General features: G+C 38.6%; 2 protein-coding genes across 2 annotated transcripts in view; one reads left to right on the top strand and one right to left on the bottom strand.

Annotated features, from left to right (window-relative positions):
* Window positions 1-746: 746 nt before the first annotated feature.
* On the bottom strand, window positions 747-8,385 carry NSA2 (NSA2 ribosome biogenesis factor). The gene is made up of 6 exons (XM_040262725.1): window positions 8,139-8,385; window positions 5,766-5,953; window positions 5,524-5,674; window positions 4,054-4,233; window positions 2,431-2,623; window positions 747-1,064 (listed from the first exon to the last, which is right to left on the bottom strand). The coding sequence occupies exons 1-6, from the start codon at window positions 8,139-8,141 to the stop codon at window positions 997-999; spliced, it is 783 nt and encodes a 260-aa protein (XP_040118659.1). The 5' UTR covers window positions 8,142-8,385; the 3' UTR covers window positions 747-996.
* GFM2 (GTP dependent ribosome recycling factor mitochondrial 2) overlaps window positions 8,352-26,647 on the top strand; it is a 33,352-nt gene continuing 15,056 nt past the window's right edge. Inside the window, exons 1-7 of the mRNA XM_040262724.1 lie at window positions 8,352-8,558; window positions 15,186-15,272; window positions 17,612-17,696; window positions 19,057-19,114; window positions 19,579-19,676; window positions 21,748-21,873; window positions 22,599-22,687. Of these exons, the coding sequence (XP_040118658.1) occupies window positions 15,210-15,272; window positions 17,612-17,696; window positions 19,057-19,114; window positions 19,579-19,676; window positions 21,748-21,873; window positions 22,599-22,687 (519 nt within the window). The 5' untranslated portion in view covers window positions 8,352-8,558; window positions 15,186-15,209. The remainder of the gene's footprint in view (window positions 8,559-15,185; window positions 15,273-17,611; window positions 17,697-19,056; window positions 19,115-19,578; window positions 19,677-21,747; window positions 21,874-22,598; window positions 22,688-26,647) is intronic.

Raw genomic sequence — 26,647 nt, 5'->3', positions numbered from 1 at the left:
TTGGATGTTGACTGAAGTCTATATTTTACACTTCAAACTGGAAAATTCAGAACTGCCCATTTCCAAGTTTACAGTGTCACCCTGATAAGTTATAAAAGTGACGGTGCTGAGGCATGATATTAATAACACTGGTTTTCTTTTGAAAGCATATACAACAAAACCAAATTGCTCTGAGATGTCTCTTGTTCTTCCTAAGAAAATTCTAAGCTTTTAAATTTAAAAGCAACTATGACACAATTATTACTTTCTGGAGTCTTTTAACAACAATTTCTACCTGTTGAAGACACAAAGAACCACTCAAGTGGAAATTACAATAACATATACAGAATCCTCTCCAAAAAAGAGTTTACAAAGAACTTAAATATATCAGATGTTAAAATTTGGCAGAAATATGCAGCTTTCCCAAAGTAGCAGAAAGTACTGCACATACAGGTTTTGTGGCAGTCCTTGGAAACATTTCCTAGGTAGAGCTTAATCTAGAAATCTCGTACACTTTTAAAGTATTTTCACTAAAACGTGTTAATGCTGCTTATCTTTGGATTAATAATCTACGGTGAGGAGAAGGCCTAAAGGTAAGGTCTTAGACGTGACAAAGTTGCTTGGCCTATTCTTCACATGTGAGTGTGCACTAACCTTTATGATAAAAGGTATTTTCAGCTATACTGGCTTTTCTTTTTTTTAATGACAGGTCTACACTGCATAGTACCACTCATTAATGCAAATACTGTTGAAGTAAGATATTTCTATAATTGATTTTTTAATCATTTTATTTTTATGAACATTTAAACGCTAAACAGATGCAAAAGACCACTTTGTAAAACTAGATCATTTTAATGTTGGCTTTTTTCGTTTTTAAAACAGTAGAATAAATAGTTTTGTTTGACTGAAGACAACATGTAAGGTTGATAGGTAGTATTCAGAAATATCAGAGTAATGGTTTCCCAACTGGTGTGTAGTCTTCAGTAATTATAAGGAGTTATTTGTATGTAACTGTTGTCAAACCAGTAAGACTGCATTTATGCATCCATCATTTTCAGGATTATTGGTAACCTGGGCATATTTTCCTAAGGGAAACAAAACAGAACAATGAGGGATGTTAGCTAATAAAAAAGAATACATATGATCTTTGCTTAAAATATTTACAATCATCACTTTTAAGAAAGAAAAAAAGTGAACAACTGTAATATTACATGAGATTTTATAAAACGGAATCACTTAACATGCCTTTGTGGGTTGACCTGAGCACTGCTTTTCTACACAGTTCTTACTGGAAAAAGCATCAAATATTATTAACTAAGTTTCAAATCAACTTAACAACCTATTTTGTTTTTGTCTTCCAATACAAGTGGCAGCTCTGCAGGCTGCAGTTTACTGGCACCTGGTCTATACCAGGAGCAAGGCAGGAAATAATCCAAGTTTTCAAATCCATTAGCAAAACCTGCAGGAGAAGTGAACCTTTCAGTTTTCAAAACAATTTCTCTAAACCATAGAAAAATTAAACTATCTTGGTTCTTTCCTCTGACCTAGTATTATACAGACACAAAAACCTGACTAAGATAACATAAAAAATAAAACAAAGTATCTTACTTAAAATCACAGAAAAGATAATCCTAAATTAAACTTGGAAAAGTTGAATCATTTGAATATTAAAAGAACAATGCATCATGACCAAGGAAGGTATATTCTAGAAATACATTATGGTTTATTACTAGGAAGACTACTAATACATCAATTAATTCCCTAAATATTTCAGAGGAAAAAGTATGATCACCTTCACAGGTGCCAAAAAAGCATTTGTTAAAACTTCAATATTAATTCTGGGTAAAAACTATTGAAAAAGAACTAAATAAAAATATATCTTCTCAGCATAATACTATGGCCAACCAGTAGCCAAGAAATGCTTAGTTTTATTAACCTATTTTAAATTCTAGGTCAACATGAAGTATGTGCCAATGACTCATATGAAGATTCAATCAATAAGCTATACACTGTATTCTTCCCTTTCAAAGAACATTAAAGTTTAGAAATACCTGGGTACTGAAAGCAGAAAACTAAGAAAATGAGGAAAAAAGAATTTAAAATGGTTACATATGACATATTTTAGTTTCTAATTGTCACTTAAGTAGTGTAGCTACATGTTTGCTGTATGCCTCCCTTCCCCCGTTTGTGGTTATTTTCTTCCAGTATTTTTCAATTGTAACTTCCCATCTTTTCTAATAATACCTTTTTAAACAAGAAGCAACCAAAAATATCTAGCAATATAGTTTATATAACTGCAACCGGTAAACTGAATTAAGAACATTCACATTTTCTAAGTCTTAGTCACATCAAGTTTAACTGCATTAAAATCTGCTGCGTACTTCATGTCAACTTTAAAATGTCTATTTTAGGATTATAACACCAAGAACCCCATATTCAAATTGGACTCACCCCAGATGACTTTGCCTCCTTGTGTTACAAGGCCCAACTCGCTCACGTTCACCTCAATGACGGTTCCTTTGGTAATAACACCCAAAGTTGTATAGAGTGGGGATGAGGGATTCTTCTTTACACCAAGTATTGGCAAGCAAAAGGTGGCTTTCAGTTCAGGATGTGTTACATGAGCCTTCTTGAAACGTAATCCCTAGTAAGCCAAACACAAGAATGTTCTGAGTTAAAGATGTTAATGATGAATATTGATTCTTTTTGCTTATCTTTTCCAATCGTCTCCCCACCCTGCTCCAAAAAGGATTGATTATCTCATCTTAAGGCATCGGAAAAATATAATTAATTCTACAGACAACTTATCTGATAGTTACAGAAAAATATGTGAGGAAAAACTCAAACACGTACTCCTAAGAAGTTTTCACCATGGAATAGCTGTCCAGTTGTGTATACTTCCCGAGGGCCTGAGACATGCCAGACACTGTGCCAGAGCTCATAGACAGTGCATTTCAGCATGACAGCCTTAACAACTCCCGCTACTTAAAAAAAAAAAAGATAAAACAAGGACCAGCACGTTAAATAATTTGTTCCCAGGCTAAATAGTGTGAGGATGGAATCACACTTAAGTATCTTGATTCCAAGTCTCTATATACCTCAGCCACCTTCCTTGGTGAAAAAGACTGTCAGCTCTCTGCATTGATGGTTAATACTGGTCAAAAACTGCAGACAGCCCAGAGAAGTTTCTATTACAGGGACGAGATTCACCTATTCACCTAGAGCCGTAGACACTGTGTAAATGAATGGGCATGGCTATGTTCCAATAGAACTTTATAGAAGCAGGATGCTGGGCAACATTTTAATTCATTGAAAATGATTCAGGTTCAGAGCTAGAGTAATACTGCCAACTTTCCCCTCTGATTCTTTGTTTTTCTAAGCAGGCTGGTGTCTAGCTGGGAGATGAATTCATTCTGTTTAAAGGCATTCTGCAAAAATATATTAGGGGAGGAGAGGAGATTGAGTTTGGCCATTACCACTATCAACAGAAATTAAAGGCCCATTTTAATACTCTCTTTTGTCAATGACTACATATTAAGTAAATATTTTCAAAGGCACTGATACTTCTCTTACTAAGCTGGAATTGACTCTTGAAAAAACAATTCTCCAGTTTTCTAACTGTTCTCAAAGACAAGTGTCAGACATATAGATCACTTGATGAATGAGTAAAATGACTGTGTGGAAATGAAGATTCTAATTTTTTTTTTCTGCCACACCATGTAGCTTGTGGGATTTCACTTCCCCAACCAGGGATCAAACCTGTGTCCCCTGCACTGCAAGCACCAAGTCTTGATCACTGGACCTCCAGGGAAGTCTCTGTCATGTTTACAAGTCCAGATTCACTGACAATCTCTGTAATGAGAATTCTTTTTCATTTCAAATTTCCTACGAAGCCAAAGGTTCTTGACAGTAGTGGAAAAGTGCTAAACAGTACCTATCATCAGCTTAAAAACAGCCTAAAAAATCTTTCAACCTGGTTTTTTTTTTAATACCAGTTTTAGGAATTTTAGGAAATTATCCACGGTTTACCACAGGAACAGATCTTTAAGCCAGTGCACTCTAACAGGGTCTTACCATTGGCCTAATGAATCTTTCATATTTAGGTGGTTTTCGAGTAAAGCCATCTCCAACAAAGCAGACTTTAGTAACCATCCTCTTCCAGGCTTTCTTCTTTCTCTTTCCTGTTCGAATAACTTTTAATACTTCTGTTTCTCCCTGGGCACGAACTTTAGGCAGAGGGACCTCCCACTTTCCCTAAAACAGATCACAATTAAAATTTATATTGTTAGTAAAAAAGAATGAGAATAAAAAGTCCAGTATTTTTTAGTTGTACAAAGTTGTAGATTCACTTTTTTTGCTTAAGCAACAATATTTTGGCTCAATTGTTTTCTAGAGATCTACACTGTGTCCTCAAGAAGCCTGAAGTTAAATGGAACTAGTTAAGTTTACTGCTAAATAGTTCATAGTGTAAAACTGGAAGACTGTCTCCATCTCTTATCTATTTCTACCCTGAATGGATTTTTAGGTAATATTAGTAAGACGAAATCATCACTCCATATTTTGTACCTCCTTTGAGTGTAGATTCTGTGCAGGGGAGAAAAATGCAAGCAGCGCAAGGCAGCAGAAAGAATTCTGGACCTATTTATGAAGGACAAACCCTACAGCATTTCATAAATAAGTGCCTGTGAAAACTGATTCACAAATCTCCTGGACTCCAGTCTCATCTGTAAAATGAAGAGAGGTTAAGTAGATAATCTCTAAAATTTGGTGAAGTTCTACCATTTCAATTTTGATACATACCAAAAAAAGCAGTAAGGTTTTACAGATCAAATCTGGAGACTGTTAGTTCTTTAAACACAGATACAGCATATTCTGCTGCTACCTACATTTGTCACTCTATCCACAGGTGTTTAAAAATAGTATCTATGTCTTTCCCTCAGCTTTTAGCAAAATTTAACCGAATTTGACACTAAGAGCAAGCCAGAAGTTTTTTTTTTCTTTTTAATTTCTGAATTTTTATCTGAGTCAAATCACTTAGGATGCTTTCCACTACTATGCTTTTTAACTAGTTTTGGCACTGCAAAGCAACAAAAAGAAGCAGCAGTTGTATCCCTCTCTACACCACCACCACATTAGGAGCTGTCAAGTATACGAAGCTGTTTTAAATAATTTTTTTTTCTGCCCATGATGTGCAGGATCTTAGTTCCCTGACCAGGGACTGAACTTGTGCCCCTTGCAGTGGAAGTGCAGAGTCCTAACCACTGGGTCGGCAGGGAATTACCTTAAATCATTTTTGAAAACTAAAGATGCATGACATTCTTTAAAAAAAAAATTTAAATCCTGCTGAATGTTCTCATGGTAAGAAAGCAAACCTTTTTTTTATTACTAAAACATTTTATATGAAAGACTTCAACATCTAAATAATGATAACAGTTGGACTTTATTTTTCCATTTAACTGAAGAAACTAAGAACCTTAAATATGAATTTAAGTAATTTTCCTGAACAACAACAACAAAAATAAAGACCAGTTTTTTACTGCTTACCGCTTTCTCTTTTCGTTTCTGTTTAATCATATTGGAAAGTACTTTAGCTCGAGACTGTCCCTCTCGGTCCAGTAGATATGCAGGTACTGCTCCTTGTGGAGTCTTTTCATCATTCTTCTGTTTAGTGTTTCTCTTTTCATGCATCTTAATACTACCAAGAATGAGAAAGACTCAAGATTATCAGTTTTAACAACTAATACTCAAAAGACATTAACTTGGTACAACAAATAAATGGTACTTACGTCTTTTTCATTTGTATTTTCTCAGCATGGCGCTGTTTATGGTAGAGCTTAGCTTTCAGTCCAATCATCTTTTTTGCCTTCTTTGAACGTTCATGAGCCTCTCGACCTTCCTTCTTTCTCTTTTTCTCATGGTAATCCAAACGATATCCATAGCGCTTACGGTGTAACTCAATATATTCATTTTGTGGCTATAATGATGCAAGAAGTGTTAACTTTAATTAAAAACCGACAGAATTATTCTAAAATACTTTCTTATGAGCAGCATATGAAGTATATAGATCGTCGTATATCACCCACTGCTCAGTTGATTAAATAACTTGCACTATTAAGCCTAATCATGTGATGTAAGTTAAATAAATTTTAATCCTGGATGATAAGAGGTATCAGGATTTACTTCAGTAATAAACTCAGTGAAAGTTACTGTTCATTGAAGAGAACTGTCCAAAATCCACTGGACCACAAAAGAGATGATCTGATTCTAGAATCACTCTTTTCTGAACATCAATATCTGGTTTTTCAATATAATCATCATTCATACTTATTTAAAAATTTTTAAATTTATCCAGTTTTATTAAAGTATAATTTACATACATACAAATATATGTGCATGTAGGTATAGAGTTGTAAGTTTTCACAAGCTATACAGCTCTGTAACCACAGTCAAAATTAAGAATATTTCCAACACCCCAGAAAGTTGTGTGTCACTTTGAAGTAAATCATCTTTTTCCACCTCCAACCTGGGATCTGTTGTTCTAGTTTTGCCTTTCCTGGAATGAAAGTAAATGGAATCTGCAGTATGCAACCCTTTGCATCTAGCTTCTTTCACTTAGCATAAGGCTTCTGGGATTCCCCTACATTGCTGCATGAATCCATACTTCAAGTCTTTTGACAAGTAGCCACTTTATTTTTACCACCGTTTGTTTACTCATTTACCAGCTGACGAATATTTAGCTTGTTTCCAGTTTTCAGTGAATAAACGTGTACCCAGAAGTCTTTGTTCCAACATATGCCAAACTGTTTTAGAGGCGGCTGTACTATTTTTCGTTTCATTAGCCTGGAAAATCCCATGGATGGAGGAGCCTGGTAGGCTGCAGTCCATGGGGTCGCAAAGAGTCGGACACGACTGAGCGACTTCACACTCACTTTTCACTTTCATGCATTGGAGAAGGAAATGGCAACCCACTCCAGTGTTCTTGCCTGGAGAATCTCAGGGACGGGGGAGCCTGGTGGGCTGCTGTCTCTGGGGTCGCACAGAGTCGGACACGACTGAAGCGACTTAGCAGCAGCAGCAGCAATGTATAGGATCCTCTTTTGCTTCTTAAGCGCCTGTTTTATTTTATATGCCAGTTTTATTTATAAACATATGGCCCCAGTCTATTTGTATTTTAAGATTACAAAAATAAAACAATGGTGTGAGGCCAACTCCAACAACACGGAAAATAATTCTAAGTGTAACAATCAACAAGTTACTTTGTATTGGGTGGTGTTTTCAAGTGCTATCACATAAACTTGGCAGCAACCGTGAAAAGGGTATGTGGATTTGCCACTTCGCAGAGAAACACAGATTAGGTACGTAGTAGAAAGACAAAAGATCTGGCAGTCAGATCTGGGCTGTAAGTCCAGCTGCTTGGCCGTCGGCAGGGCATACCTTCAGTTTCCTCAGCCGAGATGAGGACTGATGCGGGATTAAAGACTAGTGTACAGAGTTATCACTAGGATCTGGAACTGACGGCCACACAACTTTAGGTGAAGTCAGGAATTCAGCAGAGTGAAACTTGTCTGGCTCCAAAAGCCTGTGCTCAGGCGACTACTCCACTCCACCGTCCATAAGTGAGGTTATTTTGACCCCAGGGTATGGATGTGAGAGTTGGACCATAAAGAAGGCTAAGCGCCGAAGAATTAATGCTTTTGAACTGTGGTTTTGGAGAAGACTCTTGAGAGTCTCTTGGACAACAAGGAGATCCAACCAGTCCATCCTAAAGGAAATCACTCCAGAATATTCATTGGAAGGACTGATGCTGAAGCGGAAACTCCAATACTTTGGCCACCTGATGCGAAGAACTACTGAAAGCAGGAGAAGGCGGCGACAGAGGACGAGACGGCTGGATGGCATAGCCGACTCAAGGGAAAGGAGTTTGACCAAGCTTCGGGAGTTGGTGAAGGACAGGGAAGCCTCGCGTGCTGCAGTCCAGGGGGTCGCAAAGAGTCGGAGACAACTGAGCAAGAGCGAACCCCACGGAGTCCACCCTCATTCCCTCAGAAGCACCTTACTTCCTCCTATCACCCCTCACCGCCAGCCCCAGCGCCCATGGGACCCCAGGCCCCGCCACCTCCGACGCCCTAGGTCCGGAGCTCCCGAGGCGACCTCCTCACCATGGTGACGGCTGCCGAGCCGCGGGGTGCAGTCTCCGCGGCGCGAAGAGGCTCTCAATTTTCGGCTCTCAGAGACCCACGAGCGGACTCCGCACCACCCGCGACAGGAAAGGGTGTCTTCTAACTCGACGTGCTCCAGAAAATCCGCGACGCAACCGTTCCGAGCTTCCTTTCTCCACTTTCAGCTAAGAGGGCGGAAGTTGCTAGCCGGCCGCCTTTGAGTGGGGCGCTGCCGGAAGTGGCGACGTGCGTCGCCGACTGAGGCAAAGCGAAACAGATTTAGGTTCCGCTCTCCGGTAGGGCGCCCTCGGAGACACAGCGTAGCGACGTAAGACCTTTGCACCCTTGGTTGCGGCCGGCACATCGGCTCTCACCAGCCGGGCGGGAAAAAGACGGCCTCCAGATGCGACCGAGTGCCGGGTAGGTACCGGGCCGCGCCGTGCGGCTCCCGCGTGCCTTGAACCAAGCAGTTCACTGGAGGCCTTCTGGGATGCTACAGCCAGGCAGACAGGAGAACCGCAATCTCCCGTCCCCTCACCTCGGTGTTCGCCCAGGTGTGGGCCTTTCTCTCCCTCTAGCGAGAGCGACTGGTCTTTGTTCCTATCGCCGTGTGTAATGTGTGCGCGACTGAGAAGGATGCGGAGGCATGAAAACTTACTGTAGAGGGAAAGTAAAATTACTGGGCCTTAACGACTGTCAGAAAAGAAAGCGTCCTGTTTTTTCGGACTAATTTTTGAAATTCGTGAGGCCTTTTGGTGCACAGGGCGGTGTGAATTTGCATTTCGTCGTTCTCTAGCGGTACCGAAGAAAGTGTCCGTTTTACCTTTTAAAGCATGGTCGCTGAAGTTTCTTTAATTACGTCTGGAATGTCATTCAGTTATTCGTCTCCCAAAGTCTTAGAGCATGGATTTGAGGTAGTTTTTTTAAGCCTTCATCTTCTAATGTGACTGTTCTTTAGACCCCGAACTCATTCTAATTAGCATTTGTATATTTCCAAGTGCAGTAAATTACGTAGACTCTTCGTGGGATACATTTACCCCTGGTATTGCCTTCCCCACCTGATTCAGGTCACTGTTACATTGAGGCCTTCCATGAGCTCCTTGGCCTTCCCTAGTAGCTCACCTGGTAAAGAATCCGCCTGCAATGCAGGAGATCCCAGTTGTATTCCTGGGTCCGGAAGATCCCCTGGAGAAAGAGTACTCTACACAGTACGTATTCTTGCGCTTCCCTGGTGGCTCAGTCGGTGTAAAATCCGCCTGCAGTGCGGGAGACCTGGGTTCGATCCCTGGGTTGGGAAGATCCCCTAGAGGAGGGCATGGCAACCCACTCCAGTATTCTTACCTGGAGAATCCCTATGGACAGAGGAGCCTGGTGGGCTACAGTCCATGGAGTTGCAAACAGGACTGAGCGACTAAGCATAGCACAGCATATGAGCTCCTTACTTACAGTTACTGCTGCCTCAGTTCCCCTTTCCTGCTTAATTCTTTGCTGTAGCACCTGTCACCATATTAGATGCTGTGTGTTTTATTCCTTTTTCTTTTTGTATCCACTGATTAGGATAGAGACAGCATGAAGCAGGGATTGTTGTTTTTCGCTCACTACTTTTAACCCCATTACTTAGAAGACAGCGGTAGACAATAAATTCTTGTTAATTGAATTGAATTCTCATGTGGATCATGTGATGTGATAGATGAAAAGACAGGCTCAGAGATTTGAAGTTAGTCATTAAAGATCATAGAAGACTTGAGACTCAGGCAAGTCCAGTTGGCTTTTTCCAACCACAAGTGAAAGGCCCACTTGACATTTCTAGTATAATTAAAAGTTTATGGAGAGTTTTTAAAAGACTTGATTGACGTGTAATAACTGTGACACGGAGACAGATGTGTACTGTAGATGAACGTTCTTAGTGAATTCTTAAAACGTGAATATACCCATATAAGCAGCACCCAAATCAAGACATGACCTGCATATGAGAAGCCCTCCTCATGCCTTTTTCACTTCTAAGAGTACCTACAATCCTGACTTCGAACAGAACAGATTAGTTTTGTGTGTTTTAAATTGACGTGATTGGAATCATACAGTATGAACTTTTATGTGTTGGTTTCTTTTGCTTCCTGCCAGTTCATGGAAGTTTTTAATAGGTATGTTTAAATTGTGAACTGGTGATTTTTTTTTTTCATTTGTATTTCTCAAAGCCATATGCCCTTTTCCCTTCTGAATCAGAAATAGAAAATATTTTAGAGGTTAAGCAAGTGTCACGTTTTGATTTGTGTGAAAAAGAGGCAAAGTTGTTGCTATGTTGTTTGTCATTTGTTTCTACTTTCACCTGGGATTGTGGGATAGAAATGACCTAAACTTATCAATGTTAGCAGAAAGCTCTCTTTAAAAAGTTTCTTTCTATCTAACTGGCAGTAGCCAAGAAAAGGGTATCATCACTACTTTGGTGCATGTCCCAAAAGTATATACTAGATAGCCACTCTTTGCATTTTGGCTGTCAGAAGCTTGACAATGTATTCCCCTGATCTGTATGATAATTTGATAGTATTTATTGGTATAGATAAGGTTAGAAGAATAAGCCAGGAGGATGTGAGAGCTGCTTTGTAAATTGATTTGTTAAAGAGGAGAAACAGGTACGGTAGTGAAAGCCATGCAGAAGGTGTTATGAATGAAATGTTTGTTTTGATATGCAGGGTTGTTAAAAGTCACAATTTTCCTGAGGCGGGGGATCATATGTTACCCATTGTCATGTTTCCAGTAACCAGTTCCTTGTGTTGCTTCACGAAGTGTTAGAAGAACAAGGAATTGGAAGGTACTTTTCCACTTGACCTTTAAGAGTATCTTTATTACTGAGCATTTTTTTCTAGCAAGCTTTTTTTTTTTTTTTTTTTGCCGAGCTTTTTTCTTAAATGAAGTTAAACACTAGATGAATTTTAAAAATTTAGATAAATAGCTCATCTTAGAACTTGTGACGTAAATCCTGTGGTAAAAATGAGTGTTTAGATAGCTAGCTTGAGGTGCTCTATTCAATATAAAAAGAAAAAAGCAAAAATGACAGTAGGGATTGACATTAATCAATGATTAACATATTGACCTGATAAATATTTGATACTTTTCTGAGAATATTGAATATGACACAAATCTGAATTGAAGTTTCTAATTCAGGAAAAATTACTAAGTATGGTAACAAATCCCATATGCAAACAGACTGTTTTAACTTGATGCTTTAGAATCTCTTTTCCTATGAATACATTACTTCATCCTCAGGAACAACATCTTCATTTTTGCTTGCAGACTCGTGTATTTTGTGATTGTATTTTAGTGTCCCATGATTCCTGTTTTTGTGTATTAAGCCTTATAGACGTGAAAGTCCACTGATTTTTTTTTAAAATAGTCTATGGATTCTTTTGTTTATAGATTGTGTAACTTGTTGATCGTGTAGAAAGGATATTTAGCTTTTTTCCCCTCGTTACTTTCCCTTTTCATAACATAAGGTGTCACACCTGTTAGTGAGTACTTACTTTACCGAAACAAGCTTGGGTCTACTTGCATAAGCACAATAAAGTCCATCTACTGACATCAGGTTGTGAAGGAAAGTGCAGTGTTTACTGCAGGGTACCAAGCAAGCTTCCCTGGTGGCTCAGATGGTAAAGAATTGTCTGCAATGCAGGAGACTCAGGTTTGATCCCCTGGAGAAGGGAATGGCTATCCACTCCAGTATTCTTGCCCGTAGTTTCATGAACAGAGGTGCCTGGCACGCTACAGTCCATGGGGTCACAGAACATCGGACACGACTGAGGACTAAGACATATGAGCAAGGAGCCTTGGTAGCTAGTGCTTAAAAGGCCTCAACTCTCCAAAGGCTCTCGAGGAAAGGTTTTAAAGATGGGGAGAGGGAGGAGGATTGTGGGTGTGTGATCGGCTCATGGATAGTCGTTCCAATCAGTTGGAGTCTACCTGCTTGTCGGCATCGGATAGTTAACTTCCACCTGGTGGAGGTTTCAGTATCTGCAAAACAACTCAAAGAACATGGTTCAGAATGGGTGAACTTATTATTTTATCGTTTGGCTGTTTTATTTCTGCAGTTTCTCACTTCTCTTATTCAATTCGTTCTTTGGAACTTGGGGAAGACCTAGAAGACCTAGATAAAGTTTTTCTACAGACAACAGGCAAGTGGAGGACATGGGAGGGGCCTCTGTTCTGGAAGGCCCCATAGGGCTTTGCTTGATTACGTTTTTGTTTGTTTTTACTTTCTGGCCACTCCCTGTTGTCCTGTGGGATCTTAGTCTCTGGTGAGGGATTGAACTTGCACCCCCTGTATTGGAAGTGCGGAGTGTTAAAAACACTGGATCGCCAAGGAAAGTGCTTCAGTTGTACTTACGTGTTGTCTAAACCTGAGGAGGTCTGGACCTTGTATAAAGATTCATCTGATAGTACTAGTAGGAAACCATTTTCATTGAAAATCATTGAGCCAAGAAGAAGAAGAATTTCAGTGGCAGGCCCAAAATGACTTCGTAGGTCAGAAAAATGTTTGCGGCATGGTGCTAGGCTGCTGATAGAAGATCCCTCCTTTGGGGTCGGTAGTAGAGATAACTTGGAAATACCATGTTTGTCATGCATAAATATAAGTTCTAATTATTATGAAAACAGAGAGAAGGTGGTATGAAAACTTTGTAGGAGATTAGGAAAGGCTTCCAAGCTGAGGCTTGAAGGTTGAAGAGAAATTTGCCAGGTGTGTGGCTTTGGGGATTTGAGGACAACTTTGAGACAGCGGCACCATTACACGCAAAGGTGTGAAGGTGTCAGAGCATGGTACTTCAGAGGAATTTGGCTAGAGCTCCTGGAATGGAGTAGGAGTGGGAGAGTACAAGGCTGTGCAGGTAGTTAGGGGCAAATTTGTCATATTAAAAGACTTTACAGGTTTTTAAGTAGGAAATTGACAAGATGATGGATTCAAGCAGTATTTCCCACTTAAGTGATCTGAGTACTACCTTTTTAAGTCTGACAACTGAATGTCACCTGAGCTATTAATTACTTAATATTTTTCCTTAAATTGACATTTTTACATAAATGATTTCATAAAAGCAGTACTACAAAACCCCTGGTGGCCCAGCAGTAAAGAATCCACCTTCAGTGCAGGAGAGCACAGGAGAGTCAGGTTTGATCCCTGGGTCAGGAAGATCCCCTGGAGGAGGGTATGGCAACCCATTGCCTGGAGAATTCCATGGCAGGCTGCAGTCCATAAGGTGGCAACAAAGAGTTGGACACAAAGGAGCATGCGTGCACGCATGAAATCATAGATTTTGTTGGCTACTGTTTCTAACATTTGTTTAGTAAATTTTTTTTCCTCTGTAACCTAAAATAATAATCATGGGCATTTACTTTGGGAAACACAGTGGTGGAATAACTTAAAAACTTCTGGTCTATAGGAACCTTTTGCTCTTAATAATGAGTGAGAACTGAAGAACAGTTTTGTTTATATGGGTTATAATTGATACTCAGATATTAGAAATGAAAGCAAAACTTTAAAATGTTTTAATAATTCATTAAAATAATAAATCCATTATATGTTAATGTCATTAATGCAAATACCTGTTTTTCAAAAACAAAAATGATTTAGTTTGAAGGGTGTTTTATATTGTTTTATAATTTTGCAAGTCTTTTAAATGTCTGGCTTAACAGGAAAGAGCTTACATCTGCTTCTCTATTTGTTATGTTACTGTGCTTGTGCTACTTCTATTTGCTATGTTACTATACATTGTGCTGCTATTACTATGTATTGTGCTAAGCTGACTCTTTGCAACCATATGGGCTGTAGCCCGCCAGGCTCCTCTGTCCAAGAGATTCTCCAGGCAAGAATACTGAGTGGGTTGCCATACCCCTCCTCCAGGGGATCTTCCTATATATATATATATATATATGTATGTATATATATGTGTGTGTGTGTGTATATATATATATAGCTTCCCGATAGATACATATACACATTTTCCTGATATATGTATACATGTATCTTTAAATTTTTTTTGGTTGAAGTGTCTGAAGAAAATCTAGCAGAACACATATATGTGGTTGGGCAGAGGAGGAGTATTTTAATAAGTCTTTTCAGAAAACTGTGGATCAACATATATACCAGGTTTTGACAGGTGATAGTTTCTTAAAGGTTGCAATGTGGGATCAAGCCATATTGGTGAGCTTTTTGTATTTCTGTTATAGTAGAATTCTGAAATTGTTCTATTTTAGAGTAAATCTAACATATGTTATTTTGCAAATATTCTGAACTTTAGTATTGGAAATGAAGAGGGAATGGATTCAAGATATATTTGGGAAATAAAATCAAAAGGACTGGCAGTTTCCTAACTAATGGTAGTGAATGTTTGTCTTAAGAAACAGAAGGGAAAAGATTTAGAAAGGATGATAATGAGTTTTGACATGACTTCTTCCATAACAGGTACCTGATGGAGTTTAACCTTACCTGTTTACTTGGTGCCCACCCCCCTCATCTCATATGCTTCTGTGCATTTTTCTCATTGCTTTGAGAGTGTACCTGATGCATGGTAAATATTTAGTATATGTTTTTTACACTAAAGACACTAACTTTCCATGATCATAGAAGAGGACTTGCTTCTATATATTTCTGGTTGAAAAATCGGAATATACAGGTAAACCAAAAAATTATGCTGTCAGTGAGAAATTACCAACTTAACATGTAGATGCTTACCTTTCTGTACTTAATTCTGTTTTTTTTTACCATAAAAATGCTTTTTTGCTTGGTGTATTGTAAGTTCAGTATGTCTTTTTCTGCAGTATCTTCACATCTTTCTTGAAGAGTTAAAGGATGCTGAAAAAATAAGGGACATGAGAACCATATTTCTCATGTTTAGTTTGAGTGTCATTTTCTGAATTATGCATTGACTTTTTGATAGCTAAAAGTATCATTTGTACTTTTTAACAGTAATACATTTTTACTTAATATACTGCATTTGCCTTGCATATGTCTTACATGTAATACATAAGCTTAGTTTTGCAATTCTGTTATTTCTTTTTCAGAGAATAACAGTTTAGAGGGCCAAGATGTCCAATTTAAGGATATTTGCAGTGAATCGGAAGAAAATATCCAGCTTGCACTACTTTAATGTAAGGTTTTCTTGTAAAGTTAAATGTACTTTGACAACTTCAGTTACTTGACTTCCCTGAAGGTCTAGTGTATTTCATATACTAGTATAAAAATTTTTTATTTCTTATACTAGTAATCAGCAATTTCTTAACAGGGAGTATGGAAGAATCTGTAGCAACAAGAAGCATGCCTTATCATTAGTCTGTAAATTCATTTTGCTACTTTAAAATTACCTGTGTAGCATATTGAGACTGTATTCCATTTTGAGGTCACCCACTCCAGTGTTCTTGCCTGGAGAATCCCAGGGATGGGGGAGCCTGGCGGGCTGCTGTCTATGGGGTCGCAGAGTCGGACACAACTGAAGCGACTTAGCAGCAGCAGCAGCAGCAGCAGTGGCCAAGGACTTACACAGATTTTCTTCAGTATTTCCATTTATGATGCTTTCAGAATGTACACCGTTTAATAGATGATGCCGTCTTACCCTGGTCATTATGAAGTAGAAATTTAATTAGTTGAGTCTCTTCTCTACTCTTAATCTATTTTCTTATAATGATAGTGTTTTGTTGCCAGCAACTTGGTAACTAATGTAGAAATAACACAGAAATGACAGGTATGCATTCCTTGACATCATGAAAGGCAGATTGTGGCAGCCCAAAATCATTACATACACTAACTGCAGCAATGCCAGATATATTGACAGCCATTAAATCTAATGGTCTAGGGATAAATTGATGGAGAACATTCAGCCTCTATGTGGGAACATTACAAGAAGATACTTGGGAGCTTTTAAAAATGTTAGTTTTTTTCCCCTCCCTTCCCTGTCCCCTGAATGTATTTTAAAAGCTTTCTAGCTGTCAGAGTCACCTGGGGGGGCTTGGTTTTTTTTTTTTTTTTGCTTTGTTTATTTTTAATTGAAGGCTAACTGCTTTATAATATTGTGTGGTTTCTGCCATATGTGAGTGTGAATCAGCCATCGGTATACGTATGTCCTCTCTCTTGAACCTCCCTCCCACCTCACACCCCAGCCCACCCCTCTAGGTTGTTACAGAGCCCCAGGTTGAATTCCCTGAGTCATACAGCAAATTCCCATTGGCTATCTCTTTTACATATGGTAACGTTTATGCTTCCATGTTATTTTCTCCATTTGTCCCACCCTCTCCTTCCTACTTCCACACGTGTCCGTAAGTCTGTTCTCTATGTCTGCCTCTCCATTGTTGCCCTGCGAATAGGTTCATCAGTACTGTCTTTCTAGATTCCATATACATGGATTAATATACAATATTTGATTTTCTTTTTCTGACTTACTTCACTTTGTATAATAGACTCTAGGTTCATCCACATCATTAGAACTGATTGAAATGCGTTCCTTTTATGACTGAGTGATATTCCATTGTATATACGTACCACAGCTTTTTTATCCATTCATCTGTTGATGGATATCTAGGTTGCTTCCATGTCCTAGTTATTGGGCTGACAACCCTCAGAATGGGAGAAAATAATAGTAAATGAAACAACTGACAAAGGATTAATTTCCAAAATATACAAGCAGCTCATACAACTTAATACCAGAAAAACAAACAACTCAGTCAGAAAGTGGTTAAAAAAAAAAAAAAAAAACCTAAACAGACATTTCTCCAAAGAAGACATACAGATGGCTAATAAACACAAGAAAAGATGCTCAACGTCACTCATTTTTAGAGAAATGCAAATCAAAACTACAATGAGATAGCACCTCACACTGGTCAGAATGGCCATCATCAATGATTCTACCAATAAAAAATGCTGGAGAGGGTGTGGAGAAAAGGGAACCCTCTTGCAGTGTTGGTGGGAATGTAAATAGATACAGCCACTGTGGAAGACAGTATGGAGATTCCTTAAAAAACTAGGAATAAAACTACCATATGACCCAGCAATCCCAGTACTAGGCAAATACCCTGAGAAAACCAGAATTGAAAGAGATAAGTGTACCCCAATGTTCACTGAAGCACTATTTACAATAGCTAGGACATGGAAGCAACCTAGATGACTGTCTACAGACAAATGGCTGGCTTGTTAAGATGCATTATTTGACCCTATCTGTAGAGTCTGATTCTCTTGAGTGGAATGGGTCCTAAGAATTTATCTTTCAAATAAGATCCCTGTGATGTTAATGCTGCAGATCGAGAAGAGCCATCATCTAAGGTCAGCTCAGTATTAACTTTAGCCTTATTTTTTTCTTTATAATTTTGTGTTGTCACTTTTTAAGAGTTGGAGATAATAAGCTGGGACTACTTTGTAAAGATTCAAAGCATAGTTATGATGTTAAAACTACAGCAAAGTTATGCTAAAATAAAATTAATGTTTCTTTTTCTCACACCAGAATATGTGTTCCTCTAAAATAAGAGCAAGTCTAAAAAGATTAAAGCTACATGTGCTTCTTGGAAGAAATTACAGTTCCCTACCAGGTACAGATGTTAGATTCTTCTCATCTTTCTTAAACTGCTTGCTTTCTCCCTTTTCTCTGTCTCTTTCTCTCTCATTTGCAAGCATCTCCCTTATTAGGGATCGCCAACCATTTTTAAAACAGTGGCTCTCTTTTACTTCTTGGCTATTTCTTTGAGATTATTAGGAATTGAAGCATTCTGGTAGATGCTCGGAGGTAGTATCAGTCAACTTACACTTCTCATGTGCGGTCCATCCTCATGAGCTGAGCAGAGGGAAGGGTTGGTGGCTTGAGTAGCTGGCTCAGAGGTGTAGCAGGTGGATCAGCTCAGTGCATCTGCAGGGCCACGTGTGCGGATTCACCCAGCTGCAGGTTGTGTAGTGCTGTGGCATGCATGTATTGAAAAAAATCCTCAGGTAAGTGGGCCTACAAACTTCAAACCTCTATTGTTCAAGGTTCACCTGTAACTTCATTCTATAGCAGTTCTCACTACCATCTTTGTCATGTGAGAATACTGGAGTAAAAATACCAATTGGCTGTGTAACTTGTAAAGACATGTGAATTTAATAGCCTGCCTTATTGGTGAATATGGGTTTCTGTGTTTTGCCCATGCAAATTTATCCATAGCAGTACAGATTATCATCCAGTCTTCAGACTGCCATCAGGTTTTTGAAATATAATAGACATCTTCATAATTTATTATAGAAATTTGGGAGAACTGGTTTAAATAGCAGAAAGGTGTAGATTAAATTTATAAATGTAACTGCATTGTTTTTTTAGTATCATCATGACTTATTTATTCCAGAAATACTATTTGGCCTTCTATAAGTATTAGATTATTATAGCTTTCCTATTCAGTGATACCTCCTAGGTTGTCTTTAAAGGTATTATGTCCTTGGAATTGCTGAGGCGTGGTAGTTTCCAAGTTGTACAAAAACAGTTGTCAGATGATATGAGTATCACTCTTTGCTCTTCAAGCCTTGACAATGTCAGTTTATAGGACTGTGTGTTTTTGTTTTAAGTTATTGACATGGCTGTGCTGGATCTTAGTCGTGGAATGCGATCTCTTGGTCGTGGCATGTGAGATCCAGTTCCCTGACTAGGGGTTGAACCTGGGCCGCCTACAGTAGGAGTGCAGAGTCCCAGCCCCTGGGCCACCAGGAAAGTCCTTGGGCATTTTTTGTTGTTGTTGTTTGTTTGGTTCAAGATCAAGCTTTCTTAGAGAGTGCAAGAAAATAAATTTTAGGTAAACAAGTGTTACATTTAGTTTGAATTTTACTTTAATTGGTATTATACTATTTGCTTACAATTCTTTAATTTCTTTAATTTATAAATTAAGGACATTTTCTTTAACAGTTCAATTTTAACACTCTTTCCATTAGGTTTAATAGGAAATGATATCAAGTCCCTTCATTCCATCATCAATCCTCCTATTGCTAAGTAAGTCCCATCATTGATACTGTCTTTTCCACAGGCTACCATGAAACATTACAGGTGTCTCTCACAGGCTAATTCAGCATTTAGTGAGTGCTCTAATTTCTATAACTTCTTGCCCTACCTAATTAACTATAAATAGACGTTGGTTTGTCTCTTAAAAGCTGTTGTCTCGACAGCTTTTTTTGCTGTTGCTCAGAATTTTTAACGTAGCAACAGTATACTTTTCATAGAAATAAATACAAGATATTCACAGAATTGTAGTTAGCTCTTTGGTTACTTAGCTGTTTTGTCAGAATACCGTGAGAGTGATACGTTATCCATTTTTCTAGTTTTTACACTTTTGTATAAAATGTTGAAATACTAACCAGTTTTGAAAATTGCACAGCATAGATATTTTGGTTTTACAGTTTCAGTAATGTCCACCTTATAATACATGTCTTTTTTTTTTTTCCTTCCCTTTTAAACAGAATTCGTAACATTGGAATTATGGCTCATATTGATGCAGGAAAAACTACCACCACAGAAAGAATTTTATATTATTCTGGATACACAAGATCACTGGGAGGTTAGATTGGATTCCTGCTCTCCCTCCTCACCCCCATTATAAAAAACATCATTGGGAAAGATTTTGATTAAGAAGTCAACCCAGAGATCTTGAGTATGGCATGGAGGCAGTACTATCTAAGCCCCAACATAAAGTTAAGGTAGTTACAGTACTCACCAAAGGATCTTTTTAGTTTCAGTTAAACATTCAGACTCATGTGTCTTGGGCTACAGTTGGCGCTGGTCTCCTCGGAAGTCCTGGGGTAGGAGACATAGCTCACCAGCAGAGCAGCAGTGGGTGCTTCTTCCTGCAGAAGCTCTTAGAGCAGTCTGCGGAGCTCTGTGGAAAGTGTCTTCTTTGGCCACCCAAAAGTGATAGCTGAGGTGCCAGGTAACAGGTTCACAGGAGCCACTCCAGCTTGGAAAGCTCAGGCCTTGGAGGAGTGAGTGTCTCGTGGTACAGCTCTGTGGGCCATCTTCCAGGTTTCTCACAAAAGAGATGCCATACCCCGCTCAGGGAAACCTGGAGCTGCCTTTCTTCATCAGGTATTTATAATTCACTGTTAGTCCTTGCCAAGTCAGGTGTAGCTTACCAATCAGGAATTATTTTTTCTGTAAGTATGTTGCCTAGCAGTGCTTTTGGCATACTTGTTTTCTGGGCTCTAGGAGAAAAGAGCTGCAAAGTTAACCAGAGGTCAAATTCTCATGCAGAACAAGAAAGGATTTTGTTAATCTTTTAACTCCCAGTAATAGTATTACTTATCTAAGTTTGAATTTACTTTTTTTATTATAATATGTCAAAAACTGTGATTCTTTTTCTCTACCTTGCCCCCTTATCTCTGGTGAAACAGTTTTTTTCTTTCTTTTTTTTTTTTTGACATGGAGGGCATCATGTCCTTTTAACTTTTTTGGGGGGTGCACTGAGTCTTCATTGCTGCTTGCAGGCTTTCTCTGGTTGTGCTGAGCAGGGGCTTCTCTTTGTTGTGGTGCATAAGCTTCTCATTGAAGTGGCTTCTCCTTTTGTGGAGCACAAGCTCTAGACCCATGGGCTTCAGTAGGTGCAGCACACCGGCTGTGTGGGCACCACAACATCAGCTAAGTCGTTTTGGTGCATGGCCTGTAGTTGCCCGTGGCATGTGGAATCTTCCTGAACCAGAGATTGAACCCACGTTTCCTGCATTGGCAGGTAGATTCTTATGCACTGTACCACCAGGGGAGTCCACCAAAGTGATTTTTAAATGTGTTCCATTGAGAACCATTTCTCTAGGTCCTTGGAATTGGCTGAGACTTTTATAAAGGATAAAACCATTCAAGATGAGAATCTTCATGATGATAGGTTCCTATCATAATGATAAACACATGAATTTCTCATGGAATTTTTTGCTGTGTAAATGGGAAAATGGGACTTCCCAGGTGGCTCAGTGGTAAGAAATCCACCTGCCAATGCAGGAGACTCGGGCTTGATCCCTGGGTTGGGAAGATCCCCTGGAGAAGGAAGTGGCAACCCACTCCAGTATTCTTGCCTGGAAAACCCATGGACAGAGGAGCCTGGCAGGGTATAGTCCATGAGATTGCAAAAGAGTCTTTTGCCCATCTTGCGAAAGAGTTAGCTGATTCACTTTGCTGTACAGTAGAAACTAACAACATTGGAAAGCAACTATATTCCAATAAAAATTTTAAAAATATTGTAGAGAAGTGATAAGGTTGGAATTAAAATTTCGTTTGTGCTCTTTTATGGCATTACTCTGCCTCCTGTCAAGGAATCAAGTGTGAGGGACATCAGGTAAAGATAGGATAATGAAAGTTAAACTTGGAAAAAAATGAAAGAAGTATATGATTCAGTAAAATTAAAATATGTAAAGAGTTTAATCTTCATTATAGAAAAAAATTTTTTTATGAAATACTCATCTGCTTAAAAAACTTTTTCTAGAATGATGCTTAATTTAGAAAAGGACTAAGGGTCTTAAATATTAAATCAATTATTTTATGAACAGTTTTTCTTAGAGCAAATTAAACTATGTCAGGTAGAAATCAAATGCCTATAAAATATACTTGCTTTTAAGCCTAACTGTGTCATTTCTTTTCCTGGCTAGATGTTGATGATGGAGACACAGTGACAGATTTCATGGCTCAAGAGAGAGAACGAGGCATAACTATTCAGTCAGCTGCTGTCACATTTGATTGGAAGGGGTACAGAATCAATCTTATTGATACACCAGGTATGGTGCTGTTTCAGCAGTGCAGAGGTGCTACATTATTTTGAGTTTTTTTTATTTGTGTGTGTGTGTGTTTTTAATCGTGGTAAAAAAACATGTAAAATTCACCATCTTAATAATTTTAAAGTGTACCGTTCAGTAGAGTAAGATTGTTCACATTATTGTGAAATAGATCTCCAGAACTTTTTCGTTTTTTTGAACTGAAACTCTGTACCCTTAAGCAGCCTCTCTTCTCTGTCCCCTTGACTGACCTCTGGTAACCACCATTCTACTTTCTCGATCTATAAGACTGCCTACTTTAGATACTGCTTATAATAGAATTGTACACTATTTGTCCTTTTGTGACAGGCTTATTTCACTTAGCAAAACTTTTTAGGGTTCATCTGTATTGTAGCCTGTGACAGTACTTACTTCCTTTTGAAGGCTATGTAGTATTCCATTGCCCATAAGTAAGACATTATGGTATACATACAAAATTTTGTGTATATACAGAAATATATGGTGAATATTTGAATACAGAAAAATTGATGAATATTTGGGTTGCTTCCACCTCTTGGTTATTGTGAATAGTGCCCTTTTGAACATGGAGGTGTAAATATCTCTTTGAAATTATCCTTTCAGTTCTTTTGGGTGTATACCCAAAAGTGGGATTGTTGGATCATGTGGTGGTGGTGGTTGTGATTGTGGTTTAAAGATTTTTGGTGTTATATTTCTTATCTTTTTCTTAGGTCATGTGGATTTTACCCTGGAGGTTGAGCGCTGCCTGAGAGTGTTAGATGGTGCAGTGGCCGTGTTTGATGCCTCTGCTGGTGTAGAGGTAAAACATATTGCCAAAGTTAAGGTAGAAAATATTATTTTTAAAAAAAAGTAGAATGCATCAGATTGATTTAACGATAACCCTTCATTTGGTAAGCTGAAATTGATATAATTATAGCCCTTTATTTCATAAGCTCAAATTGGTGGTATTATAACCCTTTATTTGATAAGCTCATAAAGTCCAATTATGATGAAAATAATTTGAAATAATTTGGAATTTAATATTGAGATGTGATCTGTGTATGATTTCATGTACTTCAGAGTAAAAGGAAAGTAAAGTGTACTTTTCTGTAGGAAATAATGAAAGTTGGTTTTGAGAAGAGCTGGATTCTTACTTTAAAGCTGACAAGTTAGTCTGCCATAGCTTTATGGATTCTGGCAGAAAACACAAGATTCCTGAGTCAAGGATGAAGGACTATATTAGTCACCAAAATAGCAATATCCAGAGTATCAACATTTCCTTGTGCTGATTCCTCAAGCCCTAATTCCCTTAGGGTGACTAAAGAGAGGTCAGGTGACAGCTGCATGTGCAGTGGAACCCTGTGCTTAGAGAATGCAGGTATTATAAGGGGCAGTAGGCATGCCTGCTCTCTGCTCTGAAGGGATACATTATCTTCCAGGGTTGTAAGCCTACCGACCTTTTGCTCTGGAAGGAGACACTAGCTGCCATCTCTGAACTGTTCACTGTACAAACATCTTTGAAAAGATAGTCCGGAACAAAGGTAGTCAGTGCCTCCCCTGATAAAACATGCAGAAATATGAGCAACATATGAAGGATTTTATCCTAAAACTTAATATAAATCTCCTTGAATAAAACCTGAAAATGATAGCAATAATCCTTAAATTATTGCTCCTGGGGTCTGTTATGTTCTCTTTAGCTGGTATTCTGTTTTGTAATCTCAAGATTGGCTTTACCTTGAATATAGAACCATATTGTTCTTATCTTAAGATTATTAAAAGTGGTATCTTTATTAAGGGATCAAAATCAGCATACCCCAAAATGGGACAAATGGACACCATGGGCCTCCTGATGTGAGGCACTAAGAAGGGTATTGTTTTCTGGCAAAAATGTTTGGCTCATAGTGTGAGAAAACAGACTAACAAATCTAAATTGAAAGACGTTCTCCAAAACAGCGGGCCAAACCTTTTCAGAAATTGAGAGAAAAACATAAGGAAAATGAATGATTGGGGTTGGGGGGAGCTGGGAAACTGTTCTAGATTACAAAATTCTAAAGAGACAAGACTGAATGTAACATATCCTCCTCAGTGGAATCCTGGATCAAAAAGGTTACAAAGGACATCTTTGGGAAAATCAGAAATTTGAATATGAAGTGTGTATATTAAAGTGTTGTGTCACTGGACTTCCCTGACAGTCCAGTGTTGAGACTCTGCCATTCCAATGCAGGGAGCATGGGTTCTATCCCTGGTGAAAACTAAGATCCTCCATGCCACAAGGTGCAGCCAGAAATTTTTAAAAAAATGTTAACTTAAATTTCCCTGAATGTGATCTTTGTAACTGATCATGCAGGAGAATGTCCTTATCCTTAGGAAATGCATGCTGAAGTATTTAGGGTTGAAATGTCATGGTACCTGCAACGTGATCTCATGGCTCAGCTCCCATCCACCCACAGATACACACGTGGTTTTAGTTTGGGTGCCAAGATGGGATTAGATGTAGAAGAGATTTATTGGGGGGAATAAAAAGGGAGAAAGAGAAGTAGCAGAGGGTGTTCAGACCACAGGACTGGCTGACACCTGTGAAGGAGAAGGGTAGGAAGGGGGATTCGAGAGGAAGAGTCTCAGGCTACAGCACAGTTACAAGAGAGTTTGACTATACTCTGGGGAGTCTTCAAGACAAAGTCTTGAGTCCTGTTAGAGGAACCCATGTCTTGTGGCAATAGACCTACATTATTACTCTGCTGAACTCAGTCATTAGCTGGGAACAGCCCCCAAGAAGAGGGCCCTTAAGAGAACATGGTGTTGATCTAGAAGGCTAACAGTTGGGACCATCAGTTAACCATGGTCTGCATAGTAGTTTCAAGTGGCACATTTTCAGAGCCACCACACACGTAATGTGTACAGAGGCATGTGTTTATGTATAGAGAGAAAAAAGGCAGGTGTAACAGAATGTTAATATTTGGTAAATCTAGGTGAATGAAGAGTACATGAGTATTTATTGTACTGTTCTTTCCCCTTTTTTATAGATTTGAAGTGTTTCAAAGAAAAGTTGGAGGGGAAATAAAATAGTTATTGTCTGTCTACCTGAGGACCCATGACAGACAGTGATATTTGCTTGATATAAAGCCTGACACTGAGGTCTGAGGTTGATTATACACTATTATTTGTATTTCTTTGAGTCATTTCATTTCCTAATGGTTACATCCTTCCTATCATTATAATTCTTTACAGGCATTTGACACTTAATCATTCAGACAGATTACATTATTTACAAGATTGAAATATGCTTAGTAGGAAGTTTCTGAATTTGTGATACAGGAGGCTGTTATTTGCTAAAATAGTAGATGAGCTTTTAGCTGGCTGGTGGAGTGATGGGAGTTTTATTTCTTAATATGTTTTGTTTCTTGGGAAATTTATAATGTATATCCCCCCTACAACCCACATAAAAATCAGTGGGGCCACTAGGTAACAATTTCTTAGAAAAGACACAGGAAACAAAAAACAAAATTGATTCGTTCAGTTCAGTTGCTCAGTCGTGTCCGACTCTTTGCGACCCCATGAATCACAGCACGCTAGGCCACCCTGTCCATCACCAACTCCCGGAGTTCACTCAGACTCACATCCATCGAGTCAGTGATGCCATCCAACCATCTCATCCTCTGTCGTCCCCTTCTCCTCCTGCCCCCAATCCCTCCCAGCATCAGAGTCTTTTCCAGTGAGTCAACTCTTTGCATGAAGTGGCCAAAGTACTGGAGTTTCAGCTTTAGCATCATTCCTTCCAAAGAAATCCCAGGGCTGATCTCCTTCAGAATGGAGTGGTTGGATCTCCTTGCAGTCCAAGGGACTCTGAAGAGTCTTCTCCAACACCACAATTCAAAAGCATCAGTTCTTTGGGAAATGCAAATTAAAATTACAAAGAGACCATTTCATACCCACAAGAATAGCTAAAATTCATTGAACTGGACTCTTAAAATCTGTATACAGTTGACCCTCAAACAGCATGAGTTTGAACTTCATGGGTCTGCTTACAAGTGGATTTTTTTCACTAAATAGGGGCTTCAGACTCCATAAGCCAGGGTTGGTTGAATCTGCAGGTGCAAAACTTCAGATAAGGAAGGCCAACTGTAAAGTTAAAAGTGGACTTTTGACTTTGCAGAGGTTTGCACCCTAATCCCTGTGTTGTTCAGGGGGCAGCTGTATTTTATTGTATATTAAGTTTTACCGAATAAAACAAATGACAAACTGGTTTCTATTTTAACAGTGTCAGCACATGAGGTTTTTAAAAGTCTAGACTCTACTAGGCGAACTGAAAGTAGAATTAAAAGAAGCCAAATAAAAAAGCATATGAGAATTGTGACTTAGAAATACAGTTGTTGGCTTCCTTTCCCCTCCTTAAATTTTCTTCAGTTTACATGAGTATTCAAACATTCATAGTAAAAATACTTGATTTTTGTTGTAGTAGCATTTTATAGTACATTCCTATTTGTTCTTTTCACATTACAACTGTCTGAATTAATTAAGGCAAAAGTCCGTATTGCACAGATCAGAAAACTGATGAGTTCAGGATTATATGATGTTACCAAGTGTGATTGTTACTAAGTAAGGTGAAGCCAAACAAAGAAGGTCTTGTGATTCTTGGTTAAGTCCTCTCTCTGGGACTCCCAGTACTTCTCAGTTCATTTTCTTTGTCTTGCATCCTGGTTCACCCAGAGTATTCTGGGCTGGAAGCATAGTCTTCAGGCATACTTGGTCATTTTTTTAGTTGTTTTAACCTGACAGCATT

Source organism: Oryx dammah, unplaced genomic scaffold, assembly GCF_014754425.2.
Source record: "Oryx dammah isolate SB20612 unplaced genomic scaffold, SCBI_Odam_1.1 HiC_scaffold_20, whole genome shotgun sequence".
NCBI lineage: Eukaryota > Metazoa > Chordata > Mammalia > Artiodactyla > Bovidae > Oryx > Oryx dammah.
Note: the sequence above shows the minus strand (reverse complement) of the source record. Positions and strands in the feature narration are given on the sequence as shown.